Consider the following 18,571-nt stretch of genomic DNA (forward strand, 5'->3'; position numbering starts at 1 on the left):
CTTACCCCACAATCAAAGCAGTTAAAAGATGAATGGAAGTACAGACGGAAACCAAGGCCATACATTTTCAGGAACATCTCAGCAAGAAAAAGTCCAAGAAACACGAATTCTGCGTAGTCTGGAAATGGTAAAAAAATATTTTCAATGTCAAAACATTTCTGAAGTGGTAAGCATCTACTGTAGGCTGGATTTTTGAATACTAAAACCTACTCTGTACTAGCCTACTCTGGAATAAAGCATCAAAACTAAATTGCTCAATGAAGCTGTCTAAGCCTCATTCACAATAGCTGTTTTCATCCAACTATTTTTATGCGCTTTTTTGGGATATCGCATAAAAAACACTGGATGGAAAAGCCAAGATGCACATAAATTCTAAAAACATAAAAAACTTGTGTGCTCAACTGAGTCGGATAAACTTTTTATATTTAAACATATTTTTATTGAACATTAAGCATGTAAAATGACAAGAAAATAAGCCAAGAAAATACATTTTAAAATATTTTAACCACCTTCCCACAACCCCACTTCCCCTCCCCACCCCCCCCCACCACCAAAGCATCCAAAAATTCTATTACATGGGTAAAGTTACTATACAAAGGATAAGACAGACATATCCACATATTCAAATACAAAAGCACAACATGTATCAATCAGTAGAGTGAGAGGTATCTAACCTTGCCTGTGTTGATATTTGGTTATTTTCCAGGAAATTTATAAAAAGATCCCAAATTTTATAGTAGTCCTTTAGTTTGCCCTTTATACTGTAGGTTATTCTTTCAATTGCAATAAAATGCAAGAATATGCAAGAAGAACAAGAATATGTTCTTTTACTAGGGTATAACCTACACCATGGGTCACACAGATTGAGTTATTTTATGTAGTCCCATATCTTTTTCCTAGACTGTGTGTGTGTTGTATCTAAACCTGTTGAGCGGTCAAGACTAGGAGATATTGTGCAATTAAAGTCTCCAGCAATTAGCAATTTTCCTGGTAAAGAAGACAGTAAAAGAAATAATTTTTCAAAAAAAAAAATCTGACAATCTGTATTAGGGCCACATACATTTGCCAAAATAATGTTTTCATTTAGAATAGTGCCTTGTATTATTATGTAACAACCTGCTGTGTCCTGTAAAACCTTGGATATTTGAAATGGAACTGACTTGTGTATTAAAATCATTCCCCCCCCTAGAGTTAGGAGAAAATAAAGCTGAGTAAATTTGGCCTTTCCAGCGCCTACGTATTGATGTTGTGTTATTTGAAGAAATATGGCATTCTTGCAAAAATACAATTGATGGATTAAGTTATTTAATTCTGGTCATTACTTGCTTAATTTTAGTTAATTTCCCCAAGCCTCTCACATTCCACAATGTTATTTTTTACTCTGAAATGGAACCCATTACAATATTAGTGCATAGATTGAGAACTGCCTAATATTACAATCTTGTCCCTTAGCCTGTTTACAATAAAATGCAATTTGCCCCATGACTGAAAAAAAGTAAAACATACACAGGATGCTTTTACTAGTACTGGCACCCTGAACTTGCTAGCACTTTACCCGTAACACAAAATCTAAAGATTCAACACTTTGTGTCACTGATCCTATTGCTAGGAGCAGCATAACGCGGATCAAGAGCATGTTCGTTCATTACACGCTCCCATCAACTGGGCTGGTCATATTAGAAATTGAACAACAGCCTATAATAACAACTGAAGTAACCACAATCAATCAGCTTCTGAATATACAACAAATTATAATGAAAATAACTAAAAAAACAACATTAACAATACTTAGAAGTCACTGACCACAACTGTACTAAATATCATCCGTCAAGTGTCTTTGAAAAGTCTCGTAAGAAAAGAGAGAAAGATTTCGTTACATGACGGCTCCATTCTTCTGTATTCGGCCTTCCTGCCTGAAAGATTATCAGCGTGTATCCTTGAGGTTGCGAATAAAATTCTCCACCTCAACTGGGCTCTCAAATGTGCGGTCTCGTCCTGCGTGAGTGATGCGCAATTTCGCTGGAATTATTACTCTGTAACGAATGTCCATGGCCTTTAGCTGTTGCTTCACTTTGTGGTATTTCCATCTTTTCAGATGTGTTTCTCTGGCGATATCTTGGAAAAACTTCACTTCACGCTCGTCGTATGTTATCTTGCCTTTGGCCCGCACGATTTGTAACACTTTGTCTTTATCATTTGAATTCAAGAAGCGCATAATAAGTGTTCTGGGAGCGTTTCACTCTCGACGTTCCTGTAAACGATGAGCTCGTTCGATGGTTATCGGGTTGGTAAAAGACTCCAGTCCCAGTACCTCGGGCAGCGATCTCTCAAGGAAACCCACCGTATCCAAGCCCTCGGCGTCTTCAGGTAGACCAACGAGGCGAACATTATTGCAACGACTTCGATTTTTCTGGTCTTCCAGTTTAACGCCAATAAGTTTCACCTGTTGCTGAAGGATACTTGATCCTATATGTCGCTAATACGTTGTTCCGCCGTAGACAATCTGTTAGAAAATTCTTTGACGTCTTGTTTAACCTCCTGTATGGCTGAGAGGATTCCTGTGAATTTGACTGAAAAGTCTTCTCTCATGCTTGCAATTGCGCTCTTAACGTTGCTGTCTTGGTTTTTGTCTGTATTTGCGTTGGCTTCTTTAACATTACCCTCGATTGTCATGCTAGCTTGATGATTAGCCTCAGCGTTGGAGTCGTCTTGGTTTCCATGTTTTTTCTTTGTAGTACGCGAAATCATTGTGTCGTAATATTGTTTACAGTGATTTATATATTTGTTAAGTTTTAGAACGATACTAAGGCTGTTTGACAAAGCAATTTCCGAATGTTGTAGGAGCGTGAGTAAACAGGTGTGATCAACGCGCCGCCATGTTGATTCCGGATAAACTTTTTATCTGATAATAAAGTGCATAAACTACGATGGAAACACATTTACTGAATAAATTACTTGATGAGCATCAAAAAAGACTTTGATGTGACTTTGCGGTGGGCCGGCATAACTGGACCAACCAGCAGACCTATCTTGTTGCACAGCATCTGAAATGCTGTTTTGGTTATTCTGAAATGCCAAAGTCTGTTGTCAAAGTGGTTCAGTGTAATTACCTCCTGTCTTACATGACTGTGTTCCCAACTTTGTTATGTATATAGATATTTGTTGTCAAGTCATTATTCAGCCTTGGGTACATCCCTACTTGTTGTCATTCATAAAAATTTAATATGGCATCTACTTTGACAAAAAGTGTCTGCTTGTTCTTTTGGAATAAAAATGTAGGAACACTGTGACAGCTTCACAAAGCCCTCATGACAACACAACCTGCCTTGAGCTACAGAGTGCTGGATGCCTGTTCTGCAGTGTGGAGTAATTTCAGCAACTATACCAGTAGGGACCATTAAGTGAATGTCTGTCATCAATATACAGAACAGTTCTGACATGTTGAGCAGGCAGTGGGGCATTTTTCTGTCTAACAGACCAATTTTGTGTAGTCCTTTTATTAGCAGCAGTTTCACTGGAAAACATAATGCTTCCCTGAAGTGGTACTGTTAGTTACAGTGTGTCTCCTAATAAAATGTGATTTTCAGAGCTGTGAAGCGTGCTGTAAAATATTAAGATGTTTTTTTTTTTTTTTAATTATCAGAGGCGGCATTCAGACAGTGACCTTGGAGAAGGTGCTTCAAGGACTTTGTCGTCCTATCCTAACCTATCCTAACCTATCCTAAGGACCCCCAACCACTGCACATTTTGTATGTCTCCCTCACCTAACACTTTGATTCAACTTATCAGCTCATTGGTAGATGCTGCAAAACTTGTTGTGACCAATGAATGTTCAGTAGTGGGGGGTTCCCAGGACAGGCTTGAAGAGCATCACCATAGACCAGGGGTGTATATTAATGCTTCTGGAAGGCCACCTTCCAGCAGAGTTTAACTTCAGCCCTAATTACACCCGAACCAGCTAATCAAAGCCTTCAGAATCACTAGAAACTTCCAAGCAGATGTGTTGGAGCTAAAATCTACAGGAAAGTGGCCCTCCTGGTGCAGGATTGGACACCGATGCCACTGACAAACTGGTTTAACTTTCAAAACCAAACGGTGCTTATTCTTTCTTTCTGGATAACAGATGGTGCTCTAGATACATATGCCATGGGCTGTATGACTTGCATTAAACGGGCTCTGAGGCTGTCTACTGATTGTCTTCTGAACTTTCTATAAAGCCTAATTTCAAACAATGACTATTATTAGTAAATGAATAATAAATGAATACATTGGTCTAATGCATCTGATAAAATGCCACCCTCAATAACACTAAGTAACAGGAATTGTCTGGAATGTTTTCCACATGTTGGCTTAGGTTTCCTCTGGGTATCCCAGTTTCCCCCACAGAAACTATTGACTCTCTCTTTTCCAGCACTTTAGACACAGTTGCTCCTTTGTGCTTATAGTCCAATGCCGTGGTACAATGAGCACAAATGGGCCCTTAAGAGAGCAGCCAGAAAAATGGAGTGTAGCTGGAAGAAAACTAGAGATTTTTCACAAATTGTGGAGAGAGTGCATGATTGTGTACAGAAAGGGCTTAAAAACTGCTGGATCTGATTATTTTTCAACCCTCTTCAACCCTCAATCAACGAGAAATAAAGCTTCAACCCCAGACATTTCCAAACAGCACAGCAGTAATGACTTTATGAACTTCTTTACTTACAAGACAGATAATATTAGAGAGAAAATTATAACTATGCAACTATCTACTACAAAATCACATCAGACAGTGCATTGTAGTGTCCCTGACAAAAAAAAAAAAAAAAAATCCATTCATTCATAGCTATAGGAAAGGAAGAATTGTCTAAACTCGTTTTTACATCTAAAATCAACACCATGTATGCTACTGAAAGCTACTGAAAGAGATGCTTCCAGAGTTCATAGATCTTCTTAATATAATTAATATCATTAATTCATCATGTCATTAGTATACTACATACTGAAAACTTTTAAGCTGGCTATTATTAAACCTTGTTAAAAACCGCAACTTGATCCTATAGAATTAGCCAATTGCAGGCCAAATTTGAATCTACCTTTTCTGTCAAAGATACTAGAAAAGGCAGTTTCCTTACAACTATGCTCCTTTTCAGAAAGAAATGGTATTTGTGATGATTTCCAGTCAGGATTTAGACCGTACCATAGTACTAAGACGGCTCTCATTAGAGTTACAAATGATTTGCTCGGATCATCGGATCATGGCTGTATTTCTTTATTAGTGTTACTGGATCATTTGACACTATCAATCACAGCATTCTTTTGAATAGACTCAAAAATTATGTTGCCATTAGTGGAATTGCATTGGCATGGTTCAAATCATACTTATCTGACGTTATCAGTTTGTAGTAGTAAACAAAGAATTGTCATATCGATCACAAGTTCAGTATAGAGTACTGCAAGGCTCAGTACTATGACCATTGCTGTTCACATTGTACATGCTACCCTTGGGAGATATCATTGGAAGCATGGCATTAGTTTTCACTGTTATGCTGATGATACTCAGCTCTATATTTCTTTGCGCCCTGACAAATTTTATCAATTTACAAAATTAACGAAATACATAGCTAATAAAAAAAATAATAATTGGATGACTAGCAATTTCCTACTACTTAATTCTGGAAAAAAACAAAACAAACAAAAAAAAAAAACAGATTCAAGTCTTCGTCGTCAGTTAGGAACTTGGGTGTGCTCTTTGATACCAATATTTCATTTGAAAGCAATGTTTCTAGCATCTGTAAAACTGCATTCTTCCATCTTAAAAAATATATCTAAATTACAACATATGCTCTCAATGACAAATGTGGAACAGTTAGTTCATGCCTTCATGTTCTCAAGGCTAGATTACTGTAATGTTTTACTGGGTGTTTGCCCTACATACCTAATAAACAAACTCCAGCTGGTCCAAAATGCAGCAGTTAGAGTTCTTACTAGAACCAAGAAGTATGACCATATTAGCCCAGTTCTGTCAACACTGCATTAGCTCCCTATTAAACATCGTATAATTTTAAAATCTTGCTAATTCCTTACAAAGCACTAAATGGCTTAGATCCGCAGTACTTGAGCAAGCTATTAACACATTATAGTCATTCAATTGTGATCTCAAAATTCTGGCCAGTTGATAATACCTAGAGTATCAAAATCAACCGCAGACACACTGTCAGTTTAAATGTAGACTAAATCTCTTTAACCTGGCATACACATAGCACATTATCTACTTCAAATCTATCTATCTATAATTTAAATCATGTTAATTGTTAGGCTGATAAATTAGGTCAGCCAGAACTGGGAACACTTCCCATAACACCTGATGTACTCGCTACATCAGGAGAAGAATGGTGTCTACGCTGATATTAGTCTCTATCTGTTTATTCCGAGGTTTACCGTAGTCTGCCAGATCCAGGCCGTATCCAGATGAGATGAAGGACACGAAAACAACGCAGCCCTGAAGTGTCAACTAAACTATCCCCTGTGAAGGCCTTTTTCCCTTTCCTTTCCCTATATATAGAGAAAACAATATCAAAATGATTCCAGTTTGCATGGATCCGCAGAAACGACTAATAATTTTGTATTGTGCAGACCAGACAAGGAGGGCATTTGTGGCCAAATGACTAGAGTCAGCCTTTTAACCCGAAGTTCCACTCTCATTACCCACAACTAAAATGTCTTTGAGCAAGGCACCGAACCCCCAATAATTTGGCAATGTCATTTTGTAAAAAAGACTAAGTGTCTGCACACATATACATTCAAACATGCATTCAACATGAACAGCAATAACGCATTAAAAGTATTCTGTTTTCAGTCAAAAGTGACATTTAAGCGTCCCCTAAGTTAATAATTAATTTTTAAAACGGAAGTGATTCAATCAAAAACTTACATTAGCTCGATAATACTTTTTCCTAGAGCTGCTGTAGAGCCAAAAAAATCTCTGTCAATTAATTTTCCTATTATCACTGTGAAGCTGTTTTGAAACAATTTGTATTGTAAAAAGTGCTATATAAATGATGATGACTTGACTTGACAAGTGTCTTTCAGGCAGGATGGGGTGGGGGAGGAGTGTATATGGGTAAGGAGTAGGGAGATGATCATATGTTAAGTTGCTTGAAAGTCACTGGAAAAAAGAGGTTTCTCGGCCTTGTTGATCCTTGCATTCCTGAGAACAGACAAGGGGCACTTAATGTCTATCTTTGGGCACTGAGTAAATATCTTGGATTTATTGCTATTTAATGCTGGATTTATTGATGTGTAGTCTTTAACTTTAACTGTAATGTCTTTCAGTTCACATGTGGAACAGTTGTCGAACCAGAGTTATTTTATTGGTCAGGATTCTCCCCATAGGTATCTGTAGAGGTATCTGAGGATGAGGGTGCTCATGTCAGCCTTTCTGAGTCTCTTGAGGAAGTGTAGTTGTTATGTATGCAGCTAAATGTAGTGTTATATAAAGACTGAACCACTAGGGGGCAGCAGTGTTCTATTATTGGTTGATGTCTGTATTGAATAAAGCAGTTGAAGAAGCAGTGAACCAAGAAAACAACGTGTGCGTGTTGCTCTATAGGTTTAGATAAAAGTGTTTATCTATAGTCCTGAGTCGGCAACATAATATAAACTGGCGACGAGTTGTGTAATCCGGAAGACTGTTCACTGCATCGGCGAGAGAAATGCCGGTGTTGGTCAAGTTTGGATAATAAAAGAACAACCACGCTAAAACAGCACCGAGCTAGTGAGCTAGGGTAGCTGTAAAGAGTTGATGGATCAGTCTTCTTCCGAAGAGTCTAACGCTACAGTGACAGAGACTAGAAGCAGACACATCATGGCTGGAATAATTGGACATATGGATCCCTTCGATGAGTCCGGTGAGCAGTGGGCCACGTACATTGAACGTTTTGAGCATTATGTCTTGGCTAATGAGATCAGGGACGCAAAAAAAGTACCGGTACTGTTGAGTGTGCTCGGATCAAAAACTTATGGTCTGCTTCGTAGTTTAGTTGCTCCCGAAAAGCCTGGGGAGATGGACTATGACAATATTGTGGGAGCGTTGCAAGCTCATTTCGCTCCAAAGCCACTCGTAATTGCGGAGAGATTTCGTTTTCACAAGCGAAACCAGGGAGAAGGAGAGACAGTGGCGCAATATGTGGCGGTATTGAAAGGACTTTCAGAACATTGTGAGTTTGGTGCTTACTTAGAAGACGCACTAAGGGACAGATTTGTGTGTGGACTTAAAAGTGAAACTGTACAGAAGCGCCTTTTGACAGAGAAAGATCTCACGTTTCAGAAAGCAGTCGATTACGCGATATCGGCTGAAACAGCCGCGCGTGACGTGCAGCAGTTAAGTGGCTCCCTGAAAGTGAACGCGGTGTTTTCTCAAAAATGCTGGCGTTGCAGGAAAACTAATCATAATGATGAAAACTGCTGGTACAAGGATCGTGACTGTCATCAGTGTGGGAGGAAAGGCCACACGAAGCGCATGTGCAAAGGCAAAGTAAAGAACGGTCGTGACCGAGAATGGAAACAGAAAGTGGAAAAACCTGAACAGAAATGTAATACAAGTAAGCGCAGTGTAAAAAGTAAAAAGAAGAGAATTTATCACGTTGAGACAAGAGAAGATGAAAGTGAAAGTGAGGGAAATAAATCTGACACTGACTGTGAGTTGGGACTTTATGCCATGTCACAAAAAGGGAAATATTCACGAATCTCAGTGCTGCCTGTTGTAAATGGCAAGAAAATGGAGATGGAATTGGATACAGGGGCTGCTGTGTCGTTGATCCCTTGGGAACAGTATAAAAGCACGCTGAGCCAGCTACCACTGCAACCCACTGATATAATGCTCAAGACACACTGGAGAGCCGTTGGCACCAGAAGGGGTCATCAAAGTGCAAGTAAGGTTAAACAAGCAATGTGCTGATTTGCCTTTGTATGTAGTTAAGGTGGATGCACCCGCATTGTTTGGCAGAGAGTGGCTGAGAGTAATTAAACTGAACTGGAAAGATTTAAAGACTGTGCATGCAATTGAGCAAAAAGAGGAAGACAACTTGGAGACGGTGTTAAAGAGACACTCCGCTGTTTTCTCTAATAATCTAGGCACAATGAAGGGAATTAAGGCCACATTGACTATTAAACCTAACAGTGTTCCAAAATTTTGCCCACCACGTAATGTGCCATATGCTCTACGACCACGAGTCGAGGCTGAACTAAAGCGACTGACAGAACTTGGAGTGATCTCACCTGTGGAGCACAGTGATTGGGCCACGCCCGTGGTGCCTGTCAGCAAAAAGGATGGCACAGTAAGGCTCTGTGGAGATTTCAAGATCACCATCAACCCATCTCTGTGCGTGGATAAGTATCCGATTCCACGCATTGAGGATCTTTTTGCCTCTCTAGCAGGAGGCCAACGCTTTAGTAAGCTAGACTTATCGAACGCTTATCTGCAGATGGAGGTAGAAGAGAAGTCTAGGGAGCTGCTGACTATTTCGACACAAAAAGGGCTATTCCGTTTTAATCGTTTACCGTTTGGGGTAGCTTCATCACCCGCCTTATTTCAAAAGGCTATGGACCAAGTGCTTCTCGGACTGCCGTATACACATTGCTACCTGGACGACATACTGATTAGTGGTCCAGACGAAATGACACACCTAAACACTCTGGATGCAGTCCTGGGCAGGCTAGAGGAACACGGTCTGCATCTCAAGTCTGAGAAGTGCCTGTTTTTCCAGGAGTCTGTGGAATACTTAGGTCATATCATTGACGCAGAGGGACTCCACAAATCACCAGAGAAGGTACGTGCTATTGTGGAAGCACCTGCACCTGGGGATGTCAGTCAGCTACGTTCGTTCCTAGGAATGCTGAACTATTACGGACGTTTCATTCCCGATTTAGCTACTATCATGAAACCACTGAATGATCTGCTAAATAAAGGGAAGAAATGGCAGTGGACGTCAGCCTGTGAGTCAGCGTTCCAGACATCAAAAGCTTTACTTGTATCACAGGAAGTATTGACCCACTACAATCCTAAACTGCCCCTCCAGCTCGCATGTGATGCTTCGCCCTACGGGGTTGGCGCAGTGCTCTCGCACGTCATGCCCGATAAGGAGGAGAGACCGATAGCCTATGCATGAACGCTCAGCAAAGCGGAACAAAACTATGCTCATATTGAGAAGGAGGCGCTAGCGATAGTTTTTGGAATACGAAAGTTTCACCAGTACCTTTATGGTAACAAGTTTGTTCTAATCACTGACCATCGCCCGTTGACCTCCATCCTGAGTCCATCGAAAAGTACACCATCAATGGCTGCAGCTCGAATGCAGCGTTGGGCGCTCCTCCTGTCAGCTCATGATTACACCATTCAATACCGAAAAGGTGCATTACATGCAAATGCCGACGGGCTGTCACGACTGCCACTCCCCTACACGCATAAAGAGAAGCAAGGCGCAGTAGAGGTATTTTACACATCTCAGTTAGAAAACTTACCAGTCAGTAGCACCGAGATCAAAGGAAACACCTTGGCTGACCCTATCTTGGCTCGGGTCCTAGAAATGGTCTCAACTGGTCGTTTTCCACCTGCTAAGGATGCAGGTGAAGAGCTGTCACCCTATCTGCAGCGCCGGCATGAGCTCACAACCCAACAGGGATGCCTCATGTGGGGTGGGAGAGTTATCGTACCACCAAAACTGCGCCCTCGAGTTCTGGAAGAGCTCCATTCATCACATCCAGGTGTAGTGAGGATGAAAAGCCTGGCACGCAGCTATGTATGGTGGCCCGGTGTAGACGCTCAAATTGAACTACAGGTCAAATCTTGCCACTCCTGTCAGAGCGTACAAAAAGAGCCTGGACTAGCACCTTTACACTCTTGGATGTGGCCCTCCAGTCCATGGGAAAGGATACATGTGGACTTTGCAGGTCCATTTGAAGGACATATGTACTTGGTCGTGGTGGATGCACATTCAAAGTGGCCAGAGGTGCATATCATGAAGAGCACCACTGCCTGTATGACCATTCAAGTGCTCAGGGGACTGTTTAGTCGCTATGGCATTCCACACATCCTTGTGAGTGACAACGGACCGCAGTTCTGTGCGGAAGAATTCAGTACATTCCTGAAAAACAATGGAGTCAAACACATCCGCTCAGCGCCATACCACCCAGCCACCAATGGCCTGGCCGAACGGTTCGTGCAGACTTTCAAACATGCTTTAAAGGCATCCAAAGGCACAGCACAGGTGCGTCAGCGACTTGAGGCGTTTCTATTAACATACAGAAACACCCCGCACGCAACAACGAAAGAAACACCGGCAATGTTGTTTCTTGGACGCAGGCTGCGCTCTCGATTGGATTGTTTAAAACCAAGTGTGGCTGGAGCTGTACACAGGTCACAGGATGCCCAACAACAACGGCGCCAGCATCACGCTAAGGTCAGACAGTTTGAGGTAGGAGAGTCAGTTCTTGTGCGTGATTATAGAAAGGGGGAGGAAAAGTGGGCACAAGGTGTGGTGAGAGAAAAGACTGGACCGGTGTCGTACAAGGTGAATGTGGGATCGCCAGGGGTATGGAAACGCCATGTGGACCAGATGTTGAGACGCCCAGATACAGAGCCTCAGCAAACTGCAGTGAGTCGTACTGTAAGCCCACAGGTGTTACTACCTCCTAGTGATAGTGGCACCACACTGCACTCAAATACTCCTTTATTAGAAAAGAAGGATGTTCAAGTTCCAGAAATCCAAGAAACCTTAAAGACACACCAGTCCACTGAACCACCATCTAAGGAACATCCTCAGATAACCGAGACAGTGAAACGTTATCCTGTGAGGATCAAAAGACCACCAGCTCGTTACCGTGATGAGTGAGCAGTAATTAGTTAATAGAGGGTTATAGCACAGTTTGAGTGAGAGACATATTCTTTCAACATATAAGTTATACAACCACTGAGATATTCCTAATTTGTTGTTGGAAGTAAAAAAAAAAAAGGTAATTGTACCTTTATTGTCGTACATGAAAAGTGTATTGTTTTGTTTAAACAAAATGTTGAATGTTAATGTTAATGACATTCTATCTTAGTGGGGAGGAAATGTTATGTATGCAGCTAAATGTCGTGTTATATAAAGACTGAACCACTAGGGGGCAGCAGTGTTCTATTATTGGTTGATGTCTGTATTGAATAAAGCAGTTGAAGAAGCAGTGAACCAAGAAAACAACGTGTGCGTGTTGCTCTATAGGTTTAGATAAAAGTGTTTATCTATAGTCCTGAGTCGGCAACATAATAGTAGTCACTGTTGGTCCTTTACTAAGAAAGAGGTATTCTGGGTGAGGTCCTCTGTGTGTTACATATCCCGTGTCTCCTGGACTCCATTTCCCACAATCCTCCTGTTCTCCACACCTGCACTCACTTCCCTCGTCATCTCCCCATCATCACTGATCATCATCACCTGGACTCCCTCGTCAGCACTCCCTATATATATGGACTCACTCGCTTCACTCCTTGTCTGTTATTGTGTATGTTAACTTGTGTTTGGATGTTGGCACTCTTCATTATATCAATAAACCCATCTGCTTGTGGAAATCCGTTAACGCTTCATCTCTGCAACACCAGACCATAACAGTATAACAGACCCATACCGCTGGACTTCCATTCAAGTAAGATGGGACTTTTTCTCCATGCTGTGGCTCCTGCTCCTTCACCACCTCTCACACCGACATCTGCGGCTGAATGGCTCGTTGGACTCTTCCAGGTTGGACGTTCACTGGAGAGGTATGTGGAGGAGTACGTAGAGCTCGCTTATTTGACAGATTGGTCGGATGCTCATTTGATCGCCCTGTTTTTGGATGGACTGGACGAGGACACAATCCGCTTTTGTGAACCTGAAGATTATGTTTCTTTAACTGATACTATAAATGTAATTTTGTATTTAAACGGCTCCAAATTCGTTGTCCAAGAGGTTCAGGATTTTAAGTGTTCCTCTCGTCCAGTCCTCCCGGAAACATGGGCGGCCTGGCCAGTCTGTCAAGCTCCGTCTTCCTCCTCATATCCCTCCAGTGAATTGCCTTCCTGTGTCACCCTGGGCTCACACACCTCCGCTGGGTCTAGAAGGCGGAGGCGGAGGAGGAGGAAGAGAAAGACCGCTGAGCTCTCTTCTGTCCCCGCTGAGTTCTCTCCAGTCTCGTCCAAGCCCTCTCCAATCTCGGCCGAACCCGCTCCCGCTCCTGTAGGGATTTTAATAGTCTATGAGGGGATGGACTGGACCCCTCTCCAAGTATCTCCAGTCTCAGCCGCCGAGCCAGTATCTCCAGTCCCAGCCGCCGAGCCCTCTGCTCCAGCTGCCGCCGCCGAGCCTGCATCTTCAGCCTCCGCCGAACCTGCATCTCCAGTCCCTGCCAAATCTGCAGCCCCAGCCTACCAAGAGCCCACTCCAGCCCACAAACCCACTCCTTTCCTCAGACTCCTGAAGACCCTCCTGAACCTCCCCAAGTATTTTTTTTTTGGGGGGGGGGCCCCAAGTACCTGTTGGTGGGGTACATGTGGGCGTCACACATGTGGGTGCGGCTCAAGGACCACCGTGGCCACCCACGACCTCTGACCCTCCACGGCTGCCCACAGCCTCTGACCTGCCAGGGCCGCCCACGGCTTCTGAACTGCCATGGCCGCCTTCAGCCCCTGACCCGCCGTGGCCGCCCACGGATTCTGACCTGCCATGGCCGCCTTCAGCCCCTGACCCGCCATGGCCTGCCAGGACCCCTGACCCGCCATGGCCTGCCAAGACCCCTGACATGCCATGGCCGACCACGGCCCCTGACCCGCCATGGCCTGCCAGGACCTGACATGCCATGGCCTGCCAAGACTCTTGACATGCCATGTCCTGCCAAGACCCCTGACCCGCCATGGCCGCCCACGACCCCAGACCCGCCATGGCAGCCCACGGCCCCTGACCCACCATGGCCGACCAGACTCATAGACCCGTCCTGGAGACCTCCGGTCATGTCCGTCCCTCTCCCTGCACCGGCGTGAGGTCTCCAGGACGCCCACCCCCCTACGGGGAGGGGGAGGTACTGTTACATATCCCGTGTCTCCCGGACTCCATTTCCCACAATCCTCCTGTTCTCCACACCTGCACTCACTTCCCTCATCATCTCCCCATCATCACTGATCATCATCACCTGGACTCCCTCGTCAGCACTATGGATATATATATATGGATTCACTCCCTTCACTCCTTGTCTGTTATTGTGTATATTAACTTGTGTTTGGATGTTGGCACTCTTCATTATATAAATAAACCCATCTGCTTGTGGAAATCCGTTAACGCTTCATCTCTGTAACACCAGACCATAACACTGTGATGTTAACCATCTTTTAACTCTTTACACCTTAACATCACCCCAGACAAAACAAATTTGTCTGGTCTTAATAACAATGAGTGATATATTGTTGTCTGTTCACCACAGCTAAAGGTCTCTTATCTCCTTTCTGTGTGCTGTCTTGACAATTCATGAAACAACCCCACCACTGTTTTGTGACTGAAATAGTGCCAGGTGGGGTGTCATATCACATCAGTGGTAGAGTGGTTCTTTGTGATTGTCTAAGAGGTTCTGGACCCTCTGTCTATATGTACCCTTGAACCTGTTGATTCCAGCAGTAATGTTTTTTTGTTTGTTTTTTCCCCTGGCATCCCTTAATGTTGTTTTGTCACTAGCTCTGAAAACTGAAAAAAAAAATGTTCCTCAAGTAAGTAACTGAATAAAAAACCTTAGCATCCATCCATAGTTTCCAGTTGGGTGATATGGTTATGGTGCGGCAACAAGCTCATCTACTGTACAGTCATGGCCAAAGGTTTTTGCAATGACAAAAATGTTGTGTTTCGCACAATGTTTGCTGCTTCAGTTGTTGTGGTGTTGATTCACATTGTTTCTAAATTATTGTGCAGAGTGATCAGATGTATTTTAAATAATTGCAAAAAAGCTTCACTGTCTAAAAAAAACCTTTAGAACTTTATCACAAAAAAACAAAATTTCACAGTTTTTTGGCCCTGGTAAAAAATTACAAGCTAACATAATTTCACTAATCATATCATCAGCACATGGGAAAGTGTGAACGAGTAGTATCATTCAGTAATCAGTAATCATCCTGATTGGATATATGAGCAGGCTGATAAACTATAAAAGGAGGGATGAAGTGCTTCCAGTCATTGTATTCTTGTGTTAGCAATGGTTACCTCCAAAAACAGACATGCAGCCATAATAGCTTTGCATTAAAATGGCCTCACATGCAAAGAAATTGCAGCAAAGAATATTGCACCCGAAAGAACCTTTTACCGGATTATCAAGAACTTCAAGGAGAGAGCAGTGAAGAAGGCTTCAGGATGTCCCAGAGTGTCCAGCAAGCACCAGAGCTGTCTCCTCCTGAGGATTCAGCTAAGGAATTGTTTTACCATCAGTGCAGAGCTGCTCAATATTGGCAGCAGGTGTGAGCGCATCTCCACACACAATGAGGTGAAGACTATTGGACAACGACCTGGTGTCAAGAAGGGCAGCAAAGAAGCCTCTTCTCTCCAAGAAAAACAAAGACAGACTGAAATTCTACAAGAAGTTCTACAGGATTGGACAGCAGAAGACCGGTGGAGTTATTTTCTCTGATGAAGCCCACTTCCAACTATTTAGGACATCTGGAAAACCGATTGTCTGGAGAAGAAAAGGTGAACGCTACCATGAGTCCTGTGTCATGCCAACAGTAAATTATCCTGAGACCATTCTTGTGGGGTTGCTTTTGTTTCCAAGGGAATGGCTTTCACAATTCTGCCCAAAAACACTGCTAGGAATAAATAATGGCATCAAAACGTCCTGCAGAAGCAATTTCTCCCAATGATCCAGGAGCAATTTGGTGATGATCCATGCATTTCTCAGCATGGCTTGGGGGCAATATATTGAAATTTTGGATCTGTGTCATAGAGAACCTGTGGTCAATCCTCAAATGTTGAGTGGCCAAGCAGAAGCCCACAAATTGTGATCAACTCCTAACACTAATAGGTAAGCAAGAATGGTTCACAATCAGTCAAGATCCAGAAGCTAATATCCAGCATGCCAGAGTGAAATACAGAGGTTAAGAAGGATCAACACTGTAAATATTGACTATTTGCCTATATTGAATGTTTTGCTTATAAAAAAAACCTTTAAAACTTAAATACTTTCCAGTATACCATAGAAACATGAAAAAAAAATCTGCAAATACTGAAGCAAACTTTGTAAAGCACAACATTTGTTATATTAACAACTTTTATTTTACAAATTATCAATACAGTTTTTTTCGACAAACTCTAGTTCGTTTTTCATTGCTTGAACACAGTTTTCAAAACTCTGCACACTTATCCCATGACTTTAACCACAACCTGCACAACACTGTGGATTTACAGCACTTTGTTCAAATGCTAACACACTGCTGTCAAAACTGTGAACCACACATTCAAAACAGAATAGATTTCAGCCTTGTGCCTTTCAAACACTGCTGATTGCAATTTTGCAGGATTAGCCCCTCAATTATTTGTTCGAATTACAGTATGTACTTTTAGTTTCTACCTTTTTTTTCTCATTACTGTAATTCCGTAAATTACTACAGACTATTGAAGCAAACTGCTCATTTTCATTTACCTTAAAGAACTGTTATGTTCTAAAAAATTAAATAAATCATGTGAAAGAATGTCACTCTTTTCTTTGAAGAAAATATTACTTTGTATGAAGTCACTGAAATTGTTCAAACTATAAAGATGAAAAGTTTGTATTTTCTGTGTTGGAGTTTGATGCTGGTGTTTTTACTCTCAGTGTGTTCTGAGTGACAGTGTGTGTTATCACAGTGAGGGTTGTGCATAGTGTTTGGCTGCACTGAGCCTGTTTTGAGTCATGTGTTAACTGTTTAGCTCAGGTGACTGTTGGTAGTGCAGACTGTAGTTAGAGTTTTGCACATGTAGCTCCAGTTGTGCTCACTGTCATTTAGCAATCGAAAAAAACTGTAATTCATACTCCTCCAAGTCCACCAGTCAGAGGAGAGGCTATTCCATATTTTGATGGATGACATGACTGTTTTTGTGTCTGAAAAACATTGATACGCAGTGCAGAAGAGAGGTCTGACTTCATGAGGTGGGGCGGGGAAATGCTGAATGTTGGTCTCATATGTTGGTATAAACATGATCAAAGATGCCTCGAAAAGGGATAGAGACAAGCTGATGGAAGTATGGGAAAACCTTCTGACTGTTATGATTGAAGTTACATGCTATAATAACAATTGCCTCTTGGTAACTAGTAAGTATCAGGTTAAGAGTTCACTGAATGTGGCATCAACTTTAATTCAAAAGTATGCTCATTTTCTGTTTGCTGCTATGCCTCACATAAAGTTCTTGTGATGTAAATTTCAGCTTCAGCAGGGGCGTGGTGGCATGTGCAGCCTAAATATTTGTAACCTGTACTCATTCTATGCTTGTGTGCTTAAATGTATTGCACTAATTGGTGGGTCCATTTGGTGGCAACAATCACAGTTGCCCTGTTTTTCCACACAGACCACCTTTGTTTTCCTTTTTCTCTCTCTCTCTCTCTCTCTCTCTCTCTCTCTCTCTCTTCCTCCAAGAACAGCAGGCACATCAGCATGTATTTCTCTGCTTTTTTGACCCTTATTCTTTCTCCTTTGGAGCAGAAACCAAAGCCCCCACTGTGCTCTCCAGGTCAGGAGGAGTATCACAAAGCAATTGTAGTTCCCATGTGTGAATGTGCCCATACAAGCTCATGGTCAATGGAGTATATTTTTAAAGGCTAGAACACACAATGAAAAGCGGAAGAAAAAAAAAACAGCCCAGGTGCTAGAGCACACCCAACACTGCACACCTTACCTGACACATCTATTTTTTTGGCACTCTACTATTGATTAAAGGGGTGGTTAAGTGTTTTTTTTCTAGGCTTGATTGTGTTCTTGGGGCACAGTTTAACATGTATTAATGCTTCGTTTTTTTGAAAACACCTCTGTTTCCACTGTCATATGAACGGCTCATTTGACTTCCTGCTTTTATGAAGCCACTCCCTCCAAATTATGCAATGTGCTCAGATTGGTTAGCAGGTTTGTAACTGGCACAGTGTATCGTGATTCGCTGAAGCATCCGGAAACGACACGCAAGGGGCAACCATCTGTTGCTTCAGTCAAAATGTAAATAATAGCATCTATATTGATGTATCAAATTGAGCCTGAATTAGACCCAGATGAAGAGGGTCAAGCTGCAATCACGGCTTTTAAAGGACTTTTATGAATGGTATTTCATTTTTTTTTATTTGTGTCAAAGTGTTTAGATATGCTGTCACTGCTGTTTGTTAGCTTTCAATATACAGTTTTATCCTGATTAAAGCTTTACTGTAGCCGTACACAACTCTTCCGCTTCAACATACTGCGCGACATGGCCTTGCCCACTTTGTTGCGTGTTCCCGGGGGCGTGTTTTGCAGGGTTTATGATGTCACCAACCCGTTGTAATCCAAAACCGGTCGTGTTTGTAGTCATTTAACATTAAAAGACAATATCTCTGTTTG

At 42.1% G+C, this 18,571-nt stretch overlaps 2 protein-coding genes across 3 annotated transcripts in view; one reads left to right on the forward strand and one right to left on the reverse strand.

The window, feature by feature from the left end:
• Nucleotides 1–18,571, reverse strand: part of cacna1eb (calcium channel, voltage-dependent, R type, alpha 1E subunit b) — a 100,691-nt gene that overhangs the window by 58,040 nt on the left and 24,080 nt on the right. For both annotated transcript variants that reach the window (XM_048163299.1, XM_048163298.1), the window contains exon 9: nt 6–118. In XM_048163299.1, coding sequence (XP_048019256.1) covers nt 6–118 — 113 coding nt within the window. The remainder of the gene's footprint in view (nt 1–5; nt 119–18,571) is intronic.
• LOC125250623 (uncharacterized protein K02A2.6) lies at nt 10,314–11,867 on the forward strand. The gene has a single exon (XM_048163300.1). It carries the CDS (start codon nt 10,314–10,316, stop codon nt 11,865–11,867), a length of 1,554 nt encoding a protein of 517 aa, XP_048019257.1.

Source organism: Megalobrama amblycephala, linkage group LG17 (assembly GCF_018812025.1).
Source record: "Megalobrama amblycephala isolate DHTTF-2021 linkage group LG17, ASM1881202v1, whole genome shotgun sequence".
NCBI classification, from domain to species: domain Eukaryota; kingdom Metazoa; phylum Chordata; class Actinopteri; order Cypriniformes; family Xenocyprididae; genus Megalobrama; species Megalobrama amblycephala.

Coding starts and splice junctions, on each gene's coding strand:
- LOC125250623 (XM_048163300.1), top strand. CDS start 10,314: ATGGCTGCAGCTCGAATGCAGCGTTGGGCGCTCCTCCTGTCAGCTCAT.